Source organism: Neopelma chrysocephalum, unplaced genomic scaffold (assembly GCF_003984885.1).
Source record: "Neopelma chrysocephalum unplaced genomic scaffold, ASM398488v2 Primary Assembly neopelma1_73b, whole genome shotgun sequence".
Lineage (NCBI taxonomy): Eukaryota > Metazoa > Chordata > Aves > Passeriformes > Pipridae > Neopelma > Neopelma chrysocephalum.
The window spans coordinates 867455-888865 of NW_020897734.1; the positions used below are offsets into that span (position 1 = coordinate 867455).

General features: G+C 38.9%; 1 protein-coding gene across 7 annotated transcripts in view; it reads right to left on the minus strand.

Moving 5' to 3' along the window:
• The window catches only part of GRIA3 (glutamate ionotropic receptor AMPA type subunit 3), a 144990-nt gene that overhangs the window by 105458 nt on the left and 18121 nt on the right, over positions 1-21411 (minus strand). For all 7 annotated transcript variants that reach the window (XR_003534871.1, XM_027687238.1, XM_027687239.1 and 4 more), the window contains one exon: positions 4027-4266. Coding sequence is in view for 6 of the 7 variants with exons in the window: in XM_027687238.1 (XP_027543039.1) it covers positions 4027-4266 (240 nt within the window). In the remaining variant the exon portion in view is untranslated. The remainder of the gene's footprint in view (positions 1-4026; positions 4267-21411) is intronic.

Genomic DNA, 21411 nt, shown 5'->3' on the forward strand with positions numbered 1-21411 from the left:
ACCATGAAAATTTAAATAAACAAAAGCTTCAGTATTATAATTCCCCGTACCATTTTATAACTAAATGAGAAGTACTTCACACTTTCATGCAACAATCAGATGACTGTGAAAAACCACAAGTTCACCTCTCCACACATTCACACCTGTGTTACTCCAGTCCACTGACTTCAGTGGAACAATATCTGATTTAAAGTAAAGCAAGAACAGAAACAGACCTGAAGAGTGCAAGTAAACCCAAGGTTTTTGATGAAACATAATTCTCAGCATGAGATGCAAAAGGTGACTTTCCTGACAAGTGCTACCCAAATTCTTAATAGCTTTCTGTATGTAACCTCATCTCATCTCATCCTGACATAATCTTAATTAGTCTTAGTTCTACTGCAGAGAAGCCTACTGAGGCAGTTAGCACCATATAATTAATCAGATACTTTGCACACATCACAGCAACCAACAGTGTCAACTTACTGATGTGAGTTAATACAAACAGAAATCAACCCTGCCTTTCCCTTTCACATGAACTAAACACATGAGGCATGGAATGAACACATGACTATTTCTTCTACACACTGCTTAAGTCCTTTCTTCCCTTAGCAGCCATTTCCTAATGCATCATTACTCTGCAAAGTATATATTTTTTTCTTCTGGTACTAGGAAAGAACATGGAATTTGGTATTTTTCTTAAATTTCTATTTCTCCGTAGAAGAATAAGTCCGGCAACTGAAATAAGCAATGATATGACATAATTCTTGCTGATGAAAATCATGAATCTCACACTTTTTTTTCTGTGTGCTTTAGAAGGTTTAAGAAACTGAATTTTACACCTGCACATAAATACATATTTGAGAGCACAATCTGCAACATTCAGTCATCTCATAGCAATGGAAAATAAAATATTATTTTATACTTAAGAATATAAATATATACAATGTACACACTAAATCACTGGATTAAAAGCTTCACCACCTATCTATGTAATTGTACATCTTAACTTTATTCTATTGTTTGAGATTTATCTTTTGTCTTCATTGTAGTAGCCAAACATGACAGTATTGTACCCAATGTCACCAAGGGGGAAACCATATGATTATATGATTTGATGGCAAAGAACAAAAAGACCACTGCTTAAAGGAAGCAATTTTATAAAGCTCCATTCTCCTAAGCTTCAACTGAAAGAGTTCATTATAACCACAGGGTTTATTCAGTCTTGTATGGCCTCTGTAATATGCTACAGTGCTTATTAACAGAAAATGCAATGTTTAATACATGGTAGTGTTTTGCTTCAGCAGAACACTGTAAAACTACTCGCAAGAACAATTTAGTGCATAACTAAATTCAACATAAGAAAGAGTAGTGTAATATTTAGTGATTTCTCAGATTCTCAGTGAGATTATAATCTTTTTAGAAAGGCAGTATTTAAATGATAGTTTATTTCAGGAACTGTCAGTAAACTGCTTAACACCTTCTCCTGACAGTGTTTGTGTCCCAAAGCAGTTAAGTATCCAAGACAGGAATTATTAAAAATTATTACAGCTCTAGTGTTTGCATTTCCAGTGGTATCTCAGCAAAGGAACATGTATAGTCTGTTCACTACCTGACACAAGGAGTCATCCACCATCATTACTGTCCAAACTCTTGGGATGTTTTTTTGGTATTTGAAGGTCTATCACAAGAAATTAGGGAGCTTACTGGAATTGCCACATATTTCAGGTGCTGTCATCCATGATTACCACTCCTCAAACAAAGCACTCTATAATGTCCATTTCTCAGTATCTATTTGTCCTGCCTCTCCCCCCTGAAGAAAACTTCTTAATTTGTTATAACACTGGAAGAATTATAACTGATAGGACTGCTACCAAGTTTGTATTAACCAAATTAAAGCACCAGTAGCTAAAGACAATAAACTGTTCATTTTTGTTCCTGTTTTAGCAGATAGCAAATATGTCACCAAACAGCAGCAAGGAGGATATATGTATAGGGAGGACAGATAACATGTGGTAACTTTATCCCAAACAACTCAAAACCCATCACCAAGCTACCTATATGTACTGATGTCTCTTCCATCCTAAAGACACAACTGTCCTTTATCTTCTAGCCCTCAGCCTCATTTTATAATCCTACATTCACCTTCACTGTCGTCTAATTCAGATTTGTCACTGACACTTAGATCAGAATGTCAGGGCCTACGTGCATGTGAACCACTGTAGGTTCACAACATGATTTGGATTAGTAATTGTAATATTATGAGTAGGATGTGAATGGGAAGACAACACAAGAGGTAGATGGCAACAGAGGTAAAGTCAGATTCCTGGGGCTAATTCCACCAGCAAGAGCTGTGTTTTAACCTGTGATTAAAATCTTAGCATGAACAAGGCAAAATAATGCCTAGACACAACCTAAACTGTTCCAAAGGGGTTAGTCATCATAATAAGCTCGTGATTAGACTCTACCTAAAGATTATACACAATGAATTGCCAAAACCCGCAAGTTTGAGGCTGCAAGTTTCCCCCCTCATGACTCCCATTACTATCTCAGTTAGTCTGATAGTCATGTCATCTAGACAAATTCTACTGAAACTCTTACTGTTTTGGATCATTTTTCCAGTTTGAAGAGCCAAATTTCTTATTAGGTGTGATCTTGGACAACTGCTGAAAATCTTTCTAAATCAAACTTTATTAGCCTTAATCATGATAAGTTTCATCAGTCCTGGAATAAATGACATTTTACTTTATCACATGCTGTAAGTTTATCACATTTGGCCACATCAAGCCTTTTTTACTCAGACAAATGGCTTACTCACAGGAGCTTTCATTTAAAAGTGGACTAAACCAGAAATACGAATGTATGGGTGTTCTACAAGATTTAAGAAGTAATGGCATTTTTAACTTCTCCATATTTCATACTTGATCTCATAGCTAGTGTTTTTCAGCTCTAGAAACATCTAACACCTCAAAATCACTCAGAAAATTCTGAACTCTTGACATTCACCTAAAATCAGACTGAAAATTACTTACTTTCAACATATGATATGCTCTTACTTGGGTGATGCTACTAATCTTCAGTGTGAAAAGCACAGCCACTGAAGACTTGATGCTTAACAATATGCAGTAGCCTAAGGGATTGGAATTTTGTCATGGGAGCCAGGAACAGAATCTAAGCTGCTTTGTCTCTATCCAGATCCCTTTGCTCTGAAGAAGCAAATCATAAAACTGGAGAGAAGGGTATTGGCATATCTATTTGATACAAAAAATGCTACCCAGGTGAAATCTGTAACAGAGCAAATTCTGTATGCTCAGAGCAGGTGGCAACAGCTGCTCCACAGAAATATGCAAGATTCCTCACAGAAAATGGTTTCTGATGTCTAGATCTCTTTTTGACAGTATTTGCTACATTTTGTACTTCTCAGTATTTAAAAATTGGTTTAAGTCTGGAAACATTGGTTTTAGTCAGTTTCCACTCAGTAAAACATAACTCTGGTCATTCTTGTCATGTATGTAAATTTGTTTCTGGATATCCATGTGACATATCTGGAGCATCTTTTCTCCAGCCGAGCCCTACAGCATCTTATGCTCTCTATTTTTAGACTTTATTGATGCCTGGACATCTCCAGAGTGTATCTGAGCATGGATTGTCTTTGTCCAGTGACAGCAGAAATGTGCATTTATGTAAAGTGGTGCAGGATTTGCAATGCAAGGAGGTCTTGCCTAACAGCCAACTTCATAGTGTTGACTTTATTTTGCAAGGACTCAAAAACCCTGGCAAGTGCTGAGCCTGTGATTCCATGGAAACCAGGTATGCCAAACTGAATGCTTACACTGTTAACAATATCCTCCAGAAAATCTCTTCAAAAATTATCAGTAATATGAGGATGCCTTCTTTTCATTTATCCATTCACTTTAATTTCTTCTTTCTAGGACCACCAGGATGTGCTACCTACATCCAGAAGAAAACTGTGCTGCACATACTGGTTCAGGTAATACTTAAAGCAAGCCATGAAATATAAAAATCAGTTAAAATGATGGTGCTTACCCCGCTCTGTGTCATAGAGGTACACAAACTTTTCCCACTTGTAATAAGTCAAGAGACTCAAGATGGCTCCTTTTAATGCTGGCCTCATCTGGATGACAAACTGCACATCTGCATCTGTTGGGAAGCTGGGTGTGATGAAGGATGTGTGAAGGGCTCCACAAAATGACGTCAGTGTGTTCATTGACATCTGGTCATAGAATCCAAAGATGGCATAAACTCCTCTGGAAAACTGTGAACAGACTAAGAAAGACAGACAAGGGTGTGAAAATCTGAAAAACACTGAATGCAAACAAACTTTCACAGTATATTTGAGGTAAGCCTTCTAACCATTCCTGATATTATTCTGATAATTAATGAGATAATATATACTAATTTCAGTGTAGCAGTAAATTGTACTGACTTTGTAACAATTAAACTGGCCTGAACACATTTTTGATTGTGACTTCTGCTACATTGTTATAATCCATCTCTCCATATTCTCTAAAAACAAACATGGGATTACAGTGCCTATCTGTAAAATACCTCCCCTCCCTTGACAGCACCTGGAGATCTCTGTTAGCAGCTATATAACAAATGTCAGGTCTGCCTAAAAGTCAAAACATTAAGGTGTAGTTTTCCTGGTATCCAGCCTTGATTCAGATCTGATTCAAAGACGTCTGGATGGTTTTTTCCCTTATAGTCCACAACTCTGACATCTCTGTGTGGTCTTTTTCAATGAGAAATTATGGTGACTTCTTACCTGAGTGTTAAAACCTTTCAGAAGAATTTGGAAAGTCTGTGGCTTATTACATGACCTCACAAATAAGCAACACATCTTGTTGCTTCATGGGAGAAAATTTGGTATCCCTTAACCTGGAGGCTTTTAGTAATGAACCATTCTGCTGTCCTGAGGAACCCATCTTGTACCAGAAAATAATCCAAATGGAGACAAAGGCGTTTTTTTTCACACACTGCATTATTTCCCATCCTTTACAGAGATTGAACAATGACCATTTTGGACAAAAATGAAAGTATTTCAATTTATAAACATGGCCAACTTCATTGGTGTTGCAGGAAAGAAAGATTTTCTTTGTTGTTCAGCTCTGTAGGAAAAGTGCAAATTTCTTGTGACCCTGGGGTCTTTCCATGAAGGGATTCTGCATCATCCATCAGACATAGTGAGGGAGCCTGATCTGTGGGGGGCTGGGACTCTCATAGCAAAGACTGTACAACTGCAATACACTGTGGCACAGCAGCACTTCTAATCAAACCATTTCTGGACTGAGAAGAGCAAGTCCTATTGATAATGAAAATAAGTCACCCAGAAAAATGTTCACTTGATTGTAACAATTTTTCTTGTCAAGAACTGGATTTAACAACAATTTCCAACTAAACCCATTAAACACTTTTGCCAAAATGCTGCATATTTAACTTTGCAAAAAACAAGGCCAAGTAATTACCAGTAAGGAAGACCTGACTTCTACACACACATATACAGCATCATTACTTCTGAGAGTACCATCATGAAACATTTCCCACCACAAAGGCTACCATTCAGAATCACTAAAGACTGCTAAAGTAATCTTAAACAGGATTCTCCACAATATCAGCTCATTGACACAGCATCATGGATAACACCTCAAATCAGCAGTCAGGTGTGAAAATTTGATTTTCTTCCTGGAGGTCCAGATGTAAGAATAAAGATGCTATTAAGGAATATCTTTAAATATTTAAGATACTGTAAGAGGACATGACCAGCTGTGGATACCAGCAGCAAATTACAGCTGGTGCAGACATAAAAGAGATGTGCATGAGACACGGAAAGGAAATCAGAAGTGGTGATTTCTGAAATAAAAGTTTGCAGAAGTTCTTCACCACAGTAAAAGAAGATATAAAAGAAGCTATAATACAGTAAGAATTTATTCCCAGAGGGATGACTGAGGAATTAAATACACTGTTTAAAAAGGCATTTTGTTAAACTATATACCAGCAGGATATAAAGTTGAAAAGCTTCCATAAAAAATATCTGCTGAAGTAACAAATAAAAAGCATTAACTCACAGGTGGAAAAAGGAAAAAATAAAGATTACATTAGAAAGTCTTGGCAGTCTCCAAATCATTTCAATGGTCTGTAAACCCTCTAATTCCACGTGAATAATCAATGGAGTGGGACTAGTGGAGCTTAGTGTCCTCACATACACCGAGCCTGTACCTCACAGATCAGGCTTCTTTTACATATTTATTAATGGCCTAGTTTACTAGTTTTTATGTAGATTCTGTACTGCAGAAAAAAGCAAGTATTCCAGGAAACATCCCTTCTTGCAATGCAAACAAAACATATTCTCAAAGGTTTTTTTACAAAGTACTTTCTATTGAGAATCACTACTATCCTCATGTTTGAGTAAGAATTTTGGAATTTTCCTTAATTAATCACAGTTGATTTATGTTTATTTTTCCCTATTTGAAAAATGCAGATGGTAAAACACATACTTTGGCTGTTAAAGAAATGATTTGGACACATCCTGATGCAACCTCATTCCTCAAGAAAAAAAAACAATTTTTTTTGCTGAGCTATGCCTGTATGAAACTGCTCTTAATTAATTATGGGGATGCACATCTCCTTCCAAAGCAAGCACATAAGCAAGTTGCTTTATAACCTGATCTGAATAAGTTTCAACCTCCACAAACAAGGGAGAGAGGCCCGGAGCAGCAGTTCTCCAACAGAAGATCATGATAAGCCATTATTTTGGCATTGTAAGGTGTAAGGTGAGTATTTATTAATGCTGACTTAACACTGGGCTTGTTCTCATAGTACGTGAGCTGCCACATGCCATCGTGTGCAGGAGAGGAAGGGATGACATGATAGAAGCCTGTGAATTCTCAAGCATGTCAAAAGAAGATAAGAAACTTTCAGGTCATGACAGACTGGTGTTTTCTGCCAAGGAAGGAAAATGCTCAGAGTCAGAGTGATCACAGTGGTAAGCAGAATTTACTTTCAAATAAAAAACCAAACCAAAACAATATCCCACTTAAGTTTCTGTACTGAAAGCAGATGAGCCATCCTAAGTGTCAGTGTAACCCAGTGAACCCAGACTTCTGTTTTACTTGCAATTCCATCCTCCCTCCAGTCAAGTCAGGCCCACCACTGAAACTTGCTAAGATTAACCCGTAAGATTTTTTTTCACTCAGACCCCTGGAAGGCCTTGGGCCAGAACCTCAGAAGATGCCCCATTTCATACAAGTTCTTAGATGTTTTGTCTCTTTTTAAAATTTATTTTTGCTATCGAATGGTGTTTAGTTTTTCTATCTTTTAGTGACTGTGAGTATTCCTGACACTGCAAGGTTGTACAGGCTCTGACATCTCTACAGTCTATTGCCTGGAAGCTAAAGTCAAAACTTCTCTGACACCTTTTTTTTTTTCACTTCCAGTCTTACTACAAACAACTGAAGCGTTACTAGGAACATTTACAAGCAGTTTTGGATTTTGCTTGTTTAGAGAAAAGATGCATAAAGTCAACAAAAGGGATATGTTAATGGTGGATCTTAATACACCATTTCCCTTGGATGATATCAATTGTGACTGAATTGTCAAAGTCAGCAGGACCCTCCACTTCCACACGGGATCTAAGAGCTCAGTAGCTTTGGAGTCAGGGGTTGGAGGTTACAATACTATTCCTTCTTCATTACTCTTTTTATGGACCAGTAATTTCCCCTTTGTCCATATCAATTTCTTACAAAGTAGACCTGACAAAATCAACCTGTGTCAAAGGGGCACTGCTCCAGTGATACACCTACAGCTCTCTGGGAGGAAAGGCACTGCTGGAGCTCCATCGCCACGGACATTACTGTGTGCTGCTCATACCAGTTCCTCGGGTTTGTGTTCTGTGTTTCCCTCAGCTGTGAAATAATTTTATTCCCTCCACTTTCTTCTGCCAATTGTCTTGGATTCCAGACAATTCTCACTGCCAGCTTCTGCCAACAGACTAATGGGACTACTTTACAATGGAATAACGTGCAGCATATCTCAGAGCAGTTGCCATTTCCTATCTAAGGCTCCACCCGATGCCTTCATTGCTGTAATAATGCAAGGGTGGTCATTAACATCACTTCTTACAGTCAGCCTACAGTCTTGCTCTTAGAGAGGTGGACAATGCCTCTACTTTCTTCCATTTTCACACTGAACGAAAAGGGGCACTCTCCCTACCTTGAGCCCTGAGGAGATCAGCACAGCAGTGCCCCCCAATGCAGAATGAGATACTTTCAGGAGGCTCCAGGCAATCAGACTTGAGAGCTTCCTTTAAACACAAACTCGTCGTATTAAAAATTTAAAATGAGGTGAACCACATTTACCTATAGCCAATAAAACCATCTTTTACAGTTTAATTAAGACACTGAATTCTGATATGAAGAACATATTTCACTGTATTGTTTAAAATTTAGGTGAGAAAAGATGGATTTCTGAAAAAAGCTATTTTTGGAATAGTTAACAATGAATATTCTCGGAGGCAGAAGGGAACCAAGGAAGTTACAACTTGGATACAAATCTTCCTGAGGCATTGGCTGTAACATCACATCTCTTCCTACCTAGAAATGGATATGCACTCACAAACACAAAGAAATACACTCAAAACAAAAGAAAAAAATCCCAACCCAAAACCTCACAGTGGAACACAAAACAAAATCATGATTTACCCTTGTTACTTCATTTATGGCATCGGTTTTCTCAATGATATAACTGCAGTGTTTTATTTAGTTCTTTTTATAAAGAAATACTCATCTTGCTTGCTTCATTCTATCTAATGCCTTCTTCAAACATACACAGTTCCTTCAGTTTGCATTTCTTTTTAGGAGAGCAAATAAAATAAACCCAGCACATTCAGGCACCAGGAGGGGGATATTATTAAATCGCAAATGAAAGACAAGAGGATTAATCCATTCACATTTTACAAACCATTTATGGAAAGCAATTCAAAACACATGTTCAGATCCAAGCATCCCCAAACACTCCCTGGTCAAAATCCTGTTCTAGATTACTTTGGTCACCCTATCGCAACTCCATTAGACACTACTAAAGCAGTCTTTATTTCTTATCTGGTCTTCAGGATGCCTTTGGAACACCAATGCCAATTACAGTTCCTCTGTGCTGAGTGCTGTACAAATACATTACCACAGCCCTGGTTTCCTTCATATGCCCAATTATTTATGACATACTTGACTCATTAAACTTTACACATTTTGGCTTTTATATATACTACCACGGTCAAATAAAACCCTAACAATGTACATGAATTTGCTGTGTGCTGAATCTTCTTTTCACACTGGAACATTTGTGTGAATTTTATGAAGGTATGAAAAATGCCAGCTTGCAACGACAAAAATAGGCCACTTGGGCTGTAACAGTGTGGTGGGAACACCAGCAGCACCAAGTCTCACGCGTGCCATGATGCCAAGAGGGGCCTGCCGAGACCCTGCAACGGCTGCTCGTGAGAAAGAAGTGCATCTTTGAAGTCAGATCCTTTCAGACAGAAAGGCTGACAAAAGAAAGCTGAGTTTCAGAAAGCTCTCAGTGAAAGGCAGCTGATGTTCACTCAAGTCCGAGGTATCTGTCCACTAGTGTACCTTTAGTCAGGTAAAGGTGAACCAGGATCAAAACCTCTCTGGCCCCAAACTGCCAATTTGATATATATGCAAGTGAAAGCTTTGGTATTTAAAAAAATAGTTAATATATTTGAAATGTCAGTAAAAGGACATTCTTAAGCACCAAACTGTAAGACAGAAAGAAAGACGGGCTGAACACAATCTCGACTGTCCTGGGAAAGCTGTGCTTCACTTTCTGGAAGCTGTTCTAGTCTGAGAGTACTGCAGGTAGCCTGAGTAGCTTGGAACAGGCTATGTCACCTGTGCTGCTATTTTCTACTCACTGTTTAGCTCCCAAGCTACTTCCAAACCTAAAATGCTGTAGAATCTGAGCTACCTCTGTTTTCAGATTACTAGCCACAAAGCTAAAAAGAAAATTTTTTTTTAACCTTGTTAAAACTTAAGCACAAGATGAGTCTCTTGTCCCTCAAACCTACCAAATTATAATGCATGTTTTTCATTAAAAAAAGAAAAATCACTTGCCATTCAAAATCTCTGTATTTATGACACATTTCTGATGGTAGCAGAAACCCAGGAGTCGTTCCACCCAGTTTCCAGGAAAAGTATCAGCCTATCAGAACGTCCAAATTATAAAAAGATTTTGTTTACCTGGCATCCTTATTACACACTGATTTTTTTAAAAATACCATGGATTCTGAGTACTGTGAGAGCATTCCTTTTGAAAAGCTATGAGTCAGATTATCACAATTCATTTTGAAGTATAATCCATTGGAGTTTGTAAGAAGAAAAATAGGGGTTTGAAACTTAAAATTAATTAAAGGTGAGAGGAGATATATATGTGCCATACAGATCAACTGATTTTTGTGGAAGATGATTTAAAAAACGTGTTAGGTACTTAAGGACTACACTTAAGTACATGCTGATCAGAGTACTGCACTATCTTGCTTGTGTCTTTAGAAGATGGAGCTCAAGCTTTCAGGCCCCACAAATTATAACCAAGTTGTCTGTTCTTAAACCCATCCTGACAATTCATGGTCTTCTACTGTTAACAGACCACTTTCCATCCTGATCCCACCAGTCCCACAAGCTGCTCACAAGGAAGTATTCCTTCTAGTTTTAAGGGAAAGACATTAAATACATACCACACAATTTTAAACAAAAAGCTTTTAGAAAGAAGACTTTGTAACACTGTTGCAGGACTCAGATTTGTACTATTTGTGACCTCTTCTGCTTTCTGCCTATGCTGGTCCTGACGCTAAAGTAGAATTTGGAGGAGAAGCAGCAAGAGGCTTCTCTTCGTAGACAGTTAAACTCATCGCTGGAGAAAAATGGAAAGGCATCAATATCTTCCTTTTATCCCCTGATGAAAAGATGTTTCTGCTCAGTTACTCCAGCATGATCAATGCCTTGCCAACAGCAGCAGTATGTGCAATGCCAACACTCTCCTCCTGTTTGCAGCTCCACCATCCTGGATGCTTAATATTTATGGCATGGGCCTCCCTCAAGTTTAGAGAGTGTCAGAGACTTAACAAGTGGATGTAAAGCAGTTCCTTGAGCTTTGCCCTTTGAGAAAAGGTTTACTCTGTCCTTTACACGTAACCACATACTCCTTTCTCCAGGAAGCATGGCAGATGAGCTAACACCTGTGTGAGGGAGCCAGAGGACCTGGCAAAGCTTTTCCCGTGAGAGTCTAAATATATTCACAGCAAAGAAAGATCATTTGCGTCCTTCACATCTGATACTCCAGTTCCTGTTTCGTGACTAATCTCTGCAGAAACATGGACAGTGTGCATGCAACACAAATATGTAACACTCACTCAAGTGAAATAACTTGTTTCCATCTGCTGCACCATTTGAAATGCTTTTAATTTTAATCTCGTATGTTATGCCAGCATGCTGTGATCACTTTGGATGGTAACTGTATCTCTTATTTTCTGAAGCAATTTTTCTAAAAATGTTGGTCAGAGGAAAATATGAAAAACCCTGTTCTTTCAAAAATTACTCAGTTATAACACACCAGAAAATTTAGCAGCCATTTATTTACAGGCAGCCAATATACTACTAATATGCATATCCAATATACTCTACTAATATGCATATTCTAATAAACACAGTAGCATTTAATAGCTTAATACAAAATCATGAGTGTTTCTGTAACTTTATTCAAAGTACTGAGAGTCCCACAAGTCATTAAGCACTATGTCTTGGAACAAAAAGACATGTTCAAAAAAGTGTTTTTAATATGAACATGACAAGATGTGGTAGACCAGGGAGTATCCAAGTTGCCATTGTTACCATCTTCAGAGATGATTTATCTTACACATCTCGTCAATACTTCAAGCAACAGGCTAAGAGAAAGAAAGAGCTTTGTGGTATGAAGTAAAAAATAAATCACACCCATCAGAAAAGGGCAGCATTTTGCAGTTGAGGATGTTAGGCAGAACGTAGGGTTGAATCAAAGCACAGCAGTTGAAGGCAATGCTGTGCCTCAGAGCTGCAGATCAGCAGCAGCTCTCTCCAGCATTCTGGTACTCTGAAGGGATTTCTTGTATCACTGGAACACCTCAGTATGGAGGAAGTAAAAAGGCAGAGGCGTATTATTAAATGTCTGCTTGTTCAGCAGATCCTTCCCTAAGTGATTTCAGAAGTTGACTTCATTCTGGGCCACTGTGGTGAAAGGCAATAAATCAAAACAAGGCTCTGGCAGTGTGATGAAAGATGAGCTGAGTCTGCTGAGGTGGTGCCATTTATAGGCCTGTGGGGATATATTACAGAGGATGAGATAGAAGAGGTAAAATGGCCAACACACCTGAAGCACTGAACGGGGTAAAATTCACCAGGAGGTGAAGGCCACAACTAAGGTTGTCCAAGGAGAAAGGGGATGCAAACGCCAAAACAGCAGCTGTGCAACCAGCCTCCAGCTCTGGAGGGTTTCCAGTTGGCTCTATGAATGCAGAGCATGGTGCTGGCTGACAGACAGCCCAGTTTACCCAAAGCAACAGTCCCTAACACTTTCCTGGAGGCTCTGCAATAGTATTCCAGCAAGCACTGCAAGAACATCTCAGACCGGTGGACTGGATTTCACACTTCTGTATCTCTTTCCCCAGTTTACTCAAGGTTCATGGGGCTATGCAATTCTCACCCAGTCCTTCTGTCCCACTGGTGTCAGTTTAACAGTCTGAGAGGCTTCAGACTATTTAACACAGAAGAGGAAAGAGAATGGCTGTGAAAGCTGGCTTCAGCAGCCAGGGAAATTATCTGAAGATGTTCCTTAGGGGTCCAACAAAGCACCCACTAATGTCACTGGAGAAGTTCACATGGAATTCAGCAAGAGTTGGACTAGAACTGAGAGACCTATTGAGTACACTGAATGAGCAAACTACAGAAATGCAAAATTAAAATCCTCACTGCCCTTACAAAAGCATCTCCCATCTATTTTTATTCTCGCTATAATTTCTATCTGCCTTACAGTCCAAAGAGTCCTTGCTACCAGCCTCCTGGACCTTCACAATCACATCTGACAGTAATTCACAGACCAGTACCCTCAGTTAAGCCAGTGCCTTATTTACAGGGAATAACAACAATATTATTCTTTATAAATTATGCATAATCACTATTTATCAAGCTGGGTTAATTGGCACATAACAAAAGAGCTGTCTGGTGCACAGCTGAATAATGTGGAAGCCAAAATTGATGGAAATGGTACAGCAAAAGCCTGATTGTGAAAGAAAAGTCACATTGCTACATGTTAATTCTTAACTGATTGCTGCCCTTTCAAAGGAGGAGGGGGCAGCCAAGAGAGAGAGACCAAGTCTGAAATTATTTGTTAATCTCAGAGAGTTTGCACAGATTGTTATAGCTTTAAATACTGGTTTAAAGTCTGCTCTCAGCCAGCTGCATAGTGAGATGTTAACCTGGTGCAAACGCATGTTCTGTGCTCCATGAGACACTGCTACATTCGTAAGCAGAGAACAATCTCATTAATCATCATCAACAGCATGGGACTGTGGTCTGCAGGGGTATGTGTGATGGTGACAGAGAAGTGGGGCTCTTCCCACATCTTCACATGATAGAGAAGAGCTAAAGGCCTCATACCAAAGCCAGACTAGCAACCCCTTGGTTCTACTCGAGAGGTCCTGGAAGTCCTCATCAGAAACCTGGTGTGCCATGAGACAGCGGCAGTGTGGGGCAGCACTTGACTTTCTATAGAACCACACTCACCTGAAGAACCACAGTTTAGTCAACTTTATTCCACATGCACAGAATTGCATCACTGATGCCAGCAAGGCTTTACTAAAGGTCCTAGATCCCAAAGCTGCATGCACAAATACAAGAACATGCTTAGGTGTTTTGATGAACAGACACAGACTGAAGAATGTGATCAAGACACTGAATCAGAGCTGACGGTTAAATTACTGTGATGCTCACTCTGGAAGTAGGTCCCCCTTCCATGATGCATTACAGTCTACCTGGATTAGGGGCACTCAGATCATTTAGTCTGATTTACACCACTACACCTCCACACTTCTCTAGTATCTTCCCTACTAATACTTACTAAAGTCTATCCTAGCAGTAGAATACCTGCAAATCAATGACTTCAAATATCAGCCCTTTCTTCCCTCTCTCTCTCTCACTTGCTAGGAGAGTCACCAGAACATGAGAACTTTCCTGTAACTTTCACTCCTATGAGTTAGAAGCTCTTATATTCACAAACACCATTAAGGCCAGAGAATCCTGCTGTGATCTTACCACGTTTGTGTTCTCATCAGCATAAATACAAATGGAGAACCATAGATATTTTTAAAAAAATTTGGATTAGGTTATCACCATTAGAGCTTCTCCCTATCGGAAACATGGTTAGCAAACATTAGCTTTCCTCTGAAAATATTCTGACATTTACCAAAATTACCAAGTTACACACATTGTTCACACCACAGCTCATCATCAGTGGGTTATAGTCCATGCTTTGCATCCATATCCTCCTATCCAAGAAGCTCCTAAGACTGAATTCTTGGTGCCCCTTGAGAAGTATAAAGTGACTCATGAAAGAGCTTTATGTGCCAAAGCATCTTCATTGTCCTCTTTGGTTTTGTTTTTTTTTTTTCAAAATCTTTACTGCAAACACATTCTGATGTCTCTGGCAGGTTTTTTGACTGAAAAAGTGGAATTTGATAGATAAGACAGTGTGTGCTGCATATCAAGTATTCACAAAGGTTAATATCAGTGATGGCATGAATTTCTGTTGTTTCATATGTACAGTTAACCAGTGTGCTCTCTGTCAACTTAATTTTTTTACATTTGCATGTAAATAAATACATACTTAAATAAATTGGTTGCTATTGAATAAATCCTTTTTCAACCTACTCTTTAATTATCTTTATCAGGGCCTACATTACAAGTGATTCCTTAGCCTCTTGGTTCATAGATGTGCTCCACCTCCAGAGATGTATTAGCACCTTACATCCAAATGCCTCTGTAATAGCAGCATTTATGACAAGTATCAAAAAAGTTCTCTCTGGCTTTGCACAAGAATAACTAAATCTGCTAACAACTTGCACCAACAAATTCCAAGCATCCTGCAAAACCATTGTGTAAACTTAGAAGGGAAGAGGAAAATTGAGGCGGGGGGAACAACAAATTTGCTGCAACAGTATCCAAGCCTTTTCTGGTTTGGGAGCAAAAACTCTAATCCTGATGGCAGAAAATAGGCTTGAATTTCTAAGGAGTAATGCACTGTGGATCCTTCCCTCAGTAAGTCACTTCAGTAAACCATCCAGAGCTCTTAATCACCCTTTGCCATACCATAAGGAATCAGCCAATTTAGAGGGTATTGTTCAGCCAAGGAACAAGCAGATGAGTCTCACCAGTGTCTCAAACACAACTGTGCAACACCCAAATCAGTGCAAAGTTGGGGGAAACGGCCTTAAAATGGCCATGTGTGTATCTCCATGACAGCAGTCCTGACATCCAATCTACCAGCACCAAACAGCTCAACTGCAGCAGTTTGGGTGACAGACAGCAATACATTTCTTTGCCTTAAGGAAATTTCTCACAGGGCTGTACCGTTCCTCAAGCTCTGCAGTGAGCTGCAGGATGAGCTCTTTCAGCAGACCGTCATCACCCTGAAGGCCTGTCCCCATTCCTGCTTGTCCCTTGTTTGCAGCACCACCTGTTCAGGGAGGTCAACCACAGAACACAACTGCAGCAAGGACAGGAAGAGTCTTACTGACAGATGACAAACTGGAGAGAGTTCTGGATGACACGACCAGGCTCTGTAGGCAGGGAAGCTCTTATTCACAGAAGGCACAGACATAACTATGGGAGGAACCATTCATGAACTCAATGAACTCGATTAATTTTTCATCGGCCTTTCAAAAAAGCTTTTAAAAAAACCAGCTCACTATGCACAACAGAATAGGAACTGATAGGTGACTACAGTTAGAGACCGTAAATAATGTCTTACTTTAATTTAAATGTACCCATGTCACAGAAGTACAGAATGCGCCGAGTTGGAAGGGACCCAAAAGGATCATCAAGTCCAACCCTTAGCCCTGCACAGGACCATCCCCAAGAGTCACACCATGTGCCTGAGATAATCATCCAAACACTTCTTGAGCTCTGTCAGCCTTGGTGCTGTGACCACTGCCCTGGGGAGCCTGTTCAGTGTCCAAGCACCCTCTGGGTGAAGAACCTTTTCCTAATATCCAACCTAAACATCCCCTGACACAACTTCAGGCCATTCCCTCGGGTCCTGTCACTGGTCACCACAGAGGAAAGATCAGTGCCTGCTCCACCTCTTCCTCTCACAAGGAAGCTGTAGACTGCAATGAGGTCTCCCCTCAGTCTCCTTCAGGCTAGACAGACCAAGTGCCCTCAGTCACTTCTCACACGGCTTCCCCTCAAGGTCCTTCACCATCTTCGCTGCCCTTCTTTGGACGCGCTCGAACAGCTTAATATCTTTCTTATTTGTGTCACCCAAAACTGCCACAATATTCAAGGTGAGGCTGCACCAGTGCAGAGCAGAGTGGGACAATCACCTCCCTCAACCGGCTGACGATGATTTGCTCACCAAAAAAACCAACCAAACCTTCTTAAATTATTTCCGCATTACTAATTTTTTATAAAGTAACTCACAGCATCTTCCAGGTTTCATAGATTAATGATCCTGATTTTTAACTTGCAACTTGCAGTGCCAATTTCAGAGTAAATTTAAAATAAATATTTTTCTCTTGCTAGAACCAGTGTAACAGTCATCAAGAGAAGTATTCACATCATTCAGCAAAAAAGCAGCACACCACAAACTTAGGTTCCAAAACAGGAAAACTCTGTTTCTCTGCACCACAAACATCCTTATGTATTTCTACACTGCCTGTTAAGACAACAAAAAGGAGTATGATAATGTGTATTGGTTTAAACTGATACGGGTATGGAGCTAATGCCAGCCTACTGTCACTGAATTTTGCTAGTCTGATTTTCAAATAGACTCCCTGACAGGGTCAAGCTTTTCAAAGCAACCCATCAACAGATTATTTTTGGACTTGAAACTCTGTAGGTCTTGAATAGATTTATTTGGTGAACTCAGGTAGTAAAGCTTTTCAGATAGATTAATAGACTAAGTGAAGTGTCTTTCTAGACTATAATAGGAGGCTTAAGAGACCTCATTTTCTAAGAAATGTCAGCTATAGGCACAGAAGACTTCTTTGTACTCTGATTTTCTCCATGTATTTTCCATTTACATGAGCCAGTCCAAGCCCTCCTTCCCACTGGCAATGTTATCAGAGAGACAATACCTTTCTATAACAAAAATAGCACAGAAACTTGCATAAGAAAAATGAATTTGATAACAATAGAATGAGTTTCTCATAATAATTTAATAAATTGAAGACATGAAGATTTAAATCCTCCAGAAGAGCTGCATAAAAGGGACTGATAAATTCATCAGCTCTTCCAAGCTGCCCCAAGAAGCCAGACAATATTTCTTACCTCCTGTTCTACAGAGATCACCTATAAAAGAAAAACAGGTATTCAAGTCCCTCTATTATGCTCTTCTTTGCCTCTGGGGCTAAACTCACTGTTGAATCTGCTGTAAGTAAATGTGAAACATTTAAAAATATTCCAATTTGTTTCTAATCTTTTTCAGTATACTAATAGACTTGTAACACCCTTTCTGGTTAGGAGCACAGTTCTGAACACTGAAGTTACTATCTGAGCATAGAGCAAGCTACCGACCTTTATAGTTTTCCACTAAGCCAACAAAAGTCTGCAAAAACATGCCAGAAATGCAAACACAGTTAGGCTGTCACCAGCTTTAGTTAAGCACTGACAGTCCAATATTTCAAGAAGTCCTGAGACCTACAGAAACCACATCAAACAAACCAAATGACGAACTCCACGGACTGAAAAATCCCAGATTATTTTGCAACCATCGAAATAATTCATAAACATCTCTCCCTGCCTATCAATTTTCTGTCACATTGGTGTTATGAGTAAGGACAGCAGGAAATAATTTTACACTGAGTATATGCAATCCATAAACTAACACTGCCTCTTTAAGCACAGAACCTTTGGGATTTTATTATGTTTTAATCTATGTTCGATAGAAATTTTTCATCCCATCAAAATTATTGGGTTATATAAGGATTTGGATTGTGGCCAGCTAATAGGAGCCTCCTCCTTACTCTGAATCTGTCCTCTTATTTTGTTGAGGGACTACAGGAACATAAAGAGAGATTGACAGAAACAGGATAACTCAGTAGCCACGAATATATGGCTACACACTACATATTAGTTCCAAAAGAAGCAAGAATGATTTTATTTCTGTTCTCCATAAAAAACCCTTCCCTTCCATAAAATCTACTCATGATACAGTAGTTGAAAATCTTTCAAAGCAGTACCAGCAAACTCATCAAGGTTGTGGCCTAGAAGGGAATATTTTCAAGCCATTTCACATCTTAGAAAGAAGTGCAATTTAACTCTCTTGGCTCTGGATCCTTTTCTAAGCTGTGGCTTCCCTTCACTTACTTGGTCCTATTTTTCCTCCCTCCCAGCATCCTAAACCATTCTCAAATAAACAATATCCTGCTATCACATAATTAACTTTGAATAAAAATACAAGAGGAAGAGTATTACCAAGGAATAAAGATAAACCACTGAACCACCACAATGAAAATATTTTCTTTTACCAAAAGGACGGTTCAAACAAATGTAAATAAGTTCAGTATCTAGGATTTTCATGACTTCAGCTAAGCAGAATAAATGTGCTGGGTCAACCAATAAGTGAAACTAATCACGTTCTCCAGAGCTGTGCTCTCCTGACAAGCTGCATTCTCCGGCCTCTTTCTAAAATCGTTGTATCTACAGAGTCCATTCAAACTTCCCAAATGAGGGAGCGAATCCAAAGCTCAGTCAGCTAATTAGAGCCAACAACGTGGGAAATGCAAGATAATTATATTCTTTCCCTAAAAGATTTATTTCTGAATATCAGTTTTGGGAGGCTGGGGGGGAGCAAGTGAGAAATTAATCTCACGCTGGAAAACTTAACTCGCCTATGTGAGACTCTCATAAGGAATGAAGTAATAATACTCTGTCACTTATTAAGGAACATTACTGATTACAGCAATATTACACAAAGTTGCTGCTGTACACATAATTTTAAAATTTTTGTCCTTGATATAAGCAGAGGTTGTCTGCACAAAAAGAAGATGTGCATTTAATACATGATGCAATTGTACTGAAAAAGAATAAAATCACGCTTGAATGAAAAGAAAAATATAAATAAAAATCAAGACTTTTTATAAATAAGGATAATCAACCATGAGAGGAAGGGTTATTCCTCTAAAGTAATATAATCAGTGTTTCTGTGTTTAAAAAATGTAATTGTTGCCCAAGACTAAGAAAAGCTACCTAAATGGATGATTGTGGAAAGACTGTTCAGGTGAAGAACTTGTGATTAACTAAATCTGAAAAATAACCACTTATTTAAGCTAAGAAAGCCCACATGTTCTCTTTCTCCTGAAAAACAAAAAACCTACCCAAAAGCAGACATTTGAGTGACATCTAACGGGAGATCATGATGGAGACTACAGACATTGGCTCTTGCAATGGATATTGTTGCTAACAAGGAACAAAGTAGGGGCCTGAACCAGAATATCCAACCAGCATTTTATACAGCTGAGCAGACTGTTGAAAGGCAAGTTTGGGCATCTGAGTGTCCAATTTCAACACGTTAGTTCTCCAGCAAGGTGTTAATGCCCTTATGGACAAATGCAGAGAATACTGGAGAATATCATACAGAAAGTCTTTCAGCTACAAGCCACATACAAGCATCCTCTCAAATGATAGGATCGCCCTTACTTATTCCCTCCTCTGCCATTCTTTTCTTAAGAATCTGGATAATCATCATATGTAATCTTTATTATCACAATTGATCTTGTATCTTCAAAAGACAAGCAGGACAGAAGCAGTCATATTGCAGCTCCATAGAAGAATGAGAAAATACCACTTAGGGAAGGACACCTTTCCTTAGGATTCCTGGGAGATTTTCCTCTTTACTCTGAAACGAACTGTAGAAAATGCCCACAGTTTTCCATAATTATACATAAAAAAAAAAGGAAGAAAAAAGAAAAAAAGAGAGATTCATCACTGTACTCAAGCTGTCCTTTCTGCTGAGGAAGCCAAAGGTATTGAGAGTATGTATCTACCAAAAATACCTGCTTTACAGCTCACAGGTTGGCTTTGTGAGTAACTCGATACTGCAGCTGAATAGTCAAACTTCCATTCACACTTTAATTAGAGGTAAGGGGAGCGCCTACTGTTTGCATTTACAGTATCTCTGGTTCGTGAGCAGCAGGAGCAAGTTCAGCCATCACAACTGCTCAGCTTGTGCTGCTCTGATGCATCGTTTCAGCAGGGGAGGCTTTGGGAACAATTAAGCAGAGCCATTCACAGCTGAAGATATCCCCAAATTTTGCCAAGTGTGGTCGCTAGTGCTTTATCCTTGCTACTGTATCTTCTCAGCCACTGCATCACACAAATTGCCACCAGAATCCATCTCTCTATCTGCTGACAGCATGGGCGTGGAGGTGTCTATTCTCCCATGAACATGTAGGATATTTATCCCACTAACTCATCCACTTATACAGAGAATGAGCATATCCTGCCTCATAACAGGAGATTAAATTTTTGTAGAAAGCATTTAAAAATAAAGCATCATCAATTAAAGTGGTGGTATTTGACCAGCTTCATTGCAGAGACTGAGACAAAGGAAAAGCAAGCAGAAGTGTTGAGCAGAAGAGAGGAGACATAAAAAGTGGCTTGCTAGGATCTGAAAAATCCATGACAAGAGATGCTCAAATGAAGCTTTTTCATGGTTACAAATTCTACTTACGAGTTAAGAAAAAAATCTCTAACTATGAAGGAAAAGAAAGAAAGAACAAGAGAAAAAATTATTTTCCTATTCAGGAAATTGATAGTTTATAAACCTGAAATTATGATAAAAAATATTCCATTTTAAAGCTATCACAGATAATGCAAGCTGAGGAAGAATATGATCCTTTAGCAACCAAACAACACACAAAGTTACGGCAAATTTGTAAAGATTTTTATCACTATAATGCCAAAAAGAACTGCTAAAGACCATTTTAAGAACCATGGTGACACAAATCTGGTTCCATCAGGCACGTTAACACAATCTACTCCAGCTGTGATCTGGACTTACATATTTTCTGAAACCTTAAATGCAGTTATTTAATAAATTTGCTACAATTGCAAATACATTTTAAAACACACCCGAGCATTCTACAGTTACAAC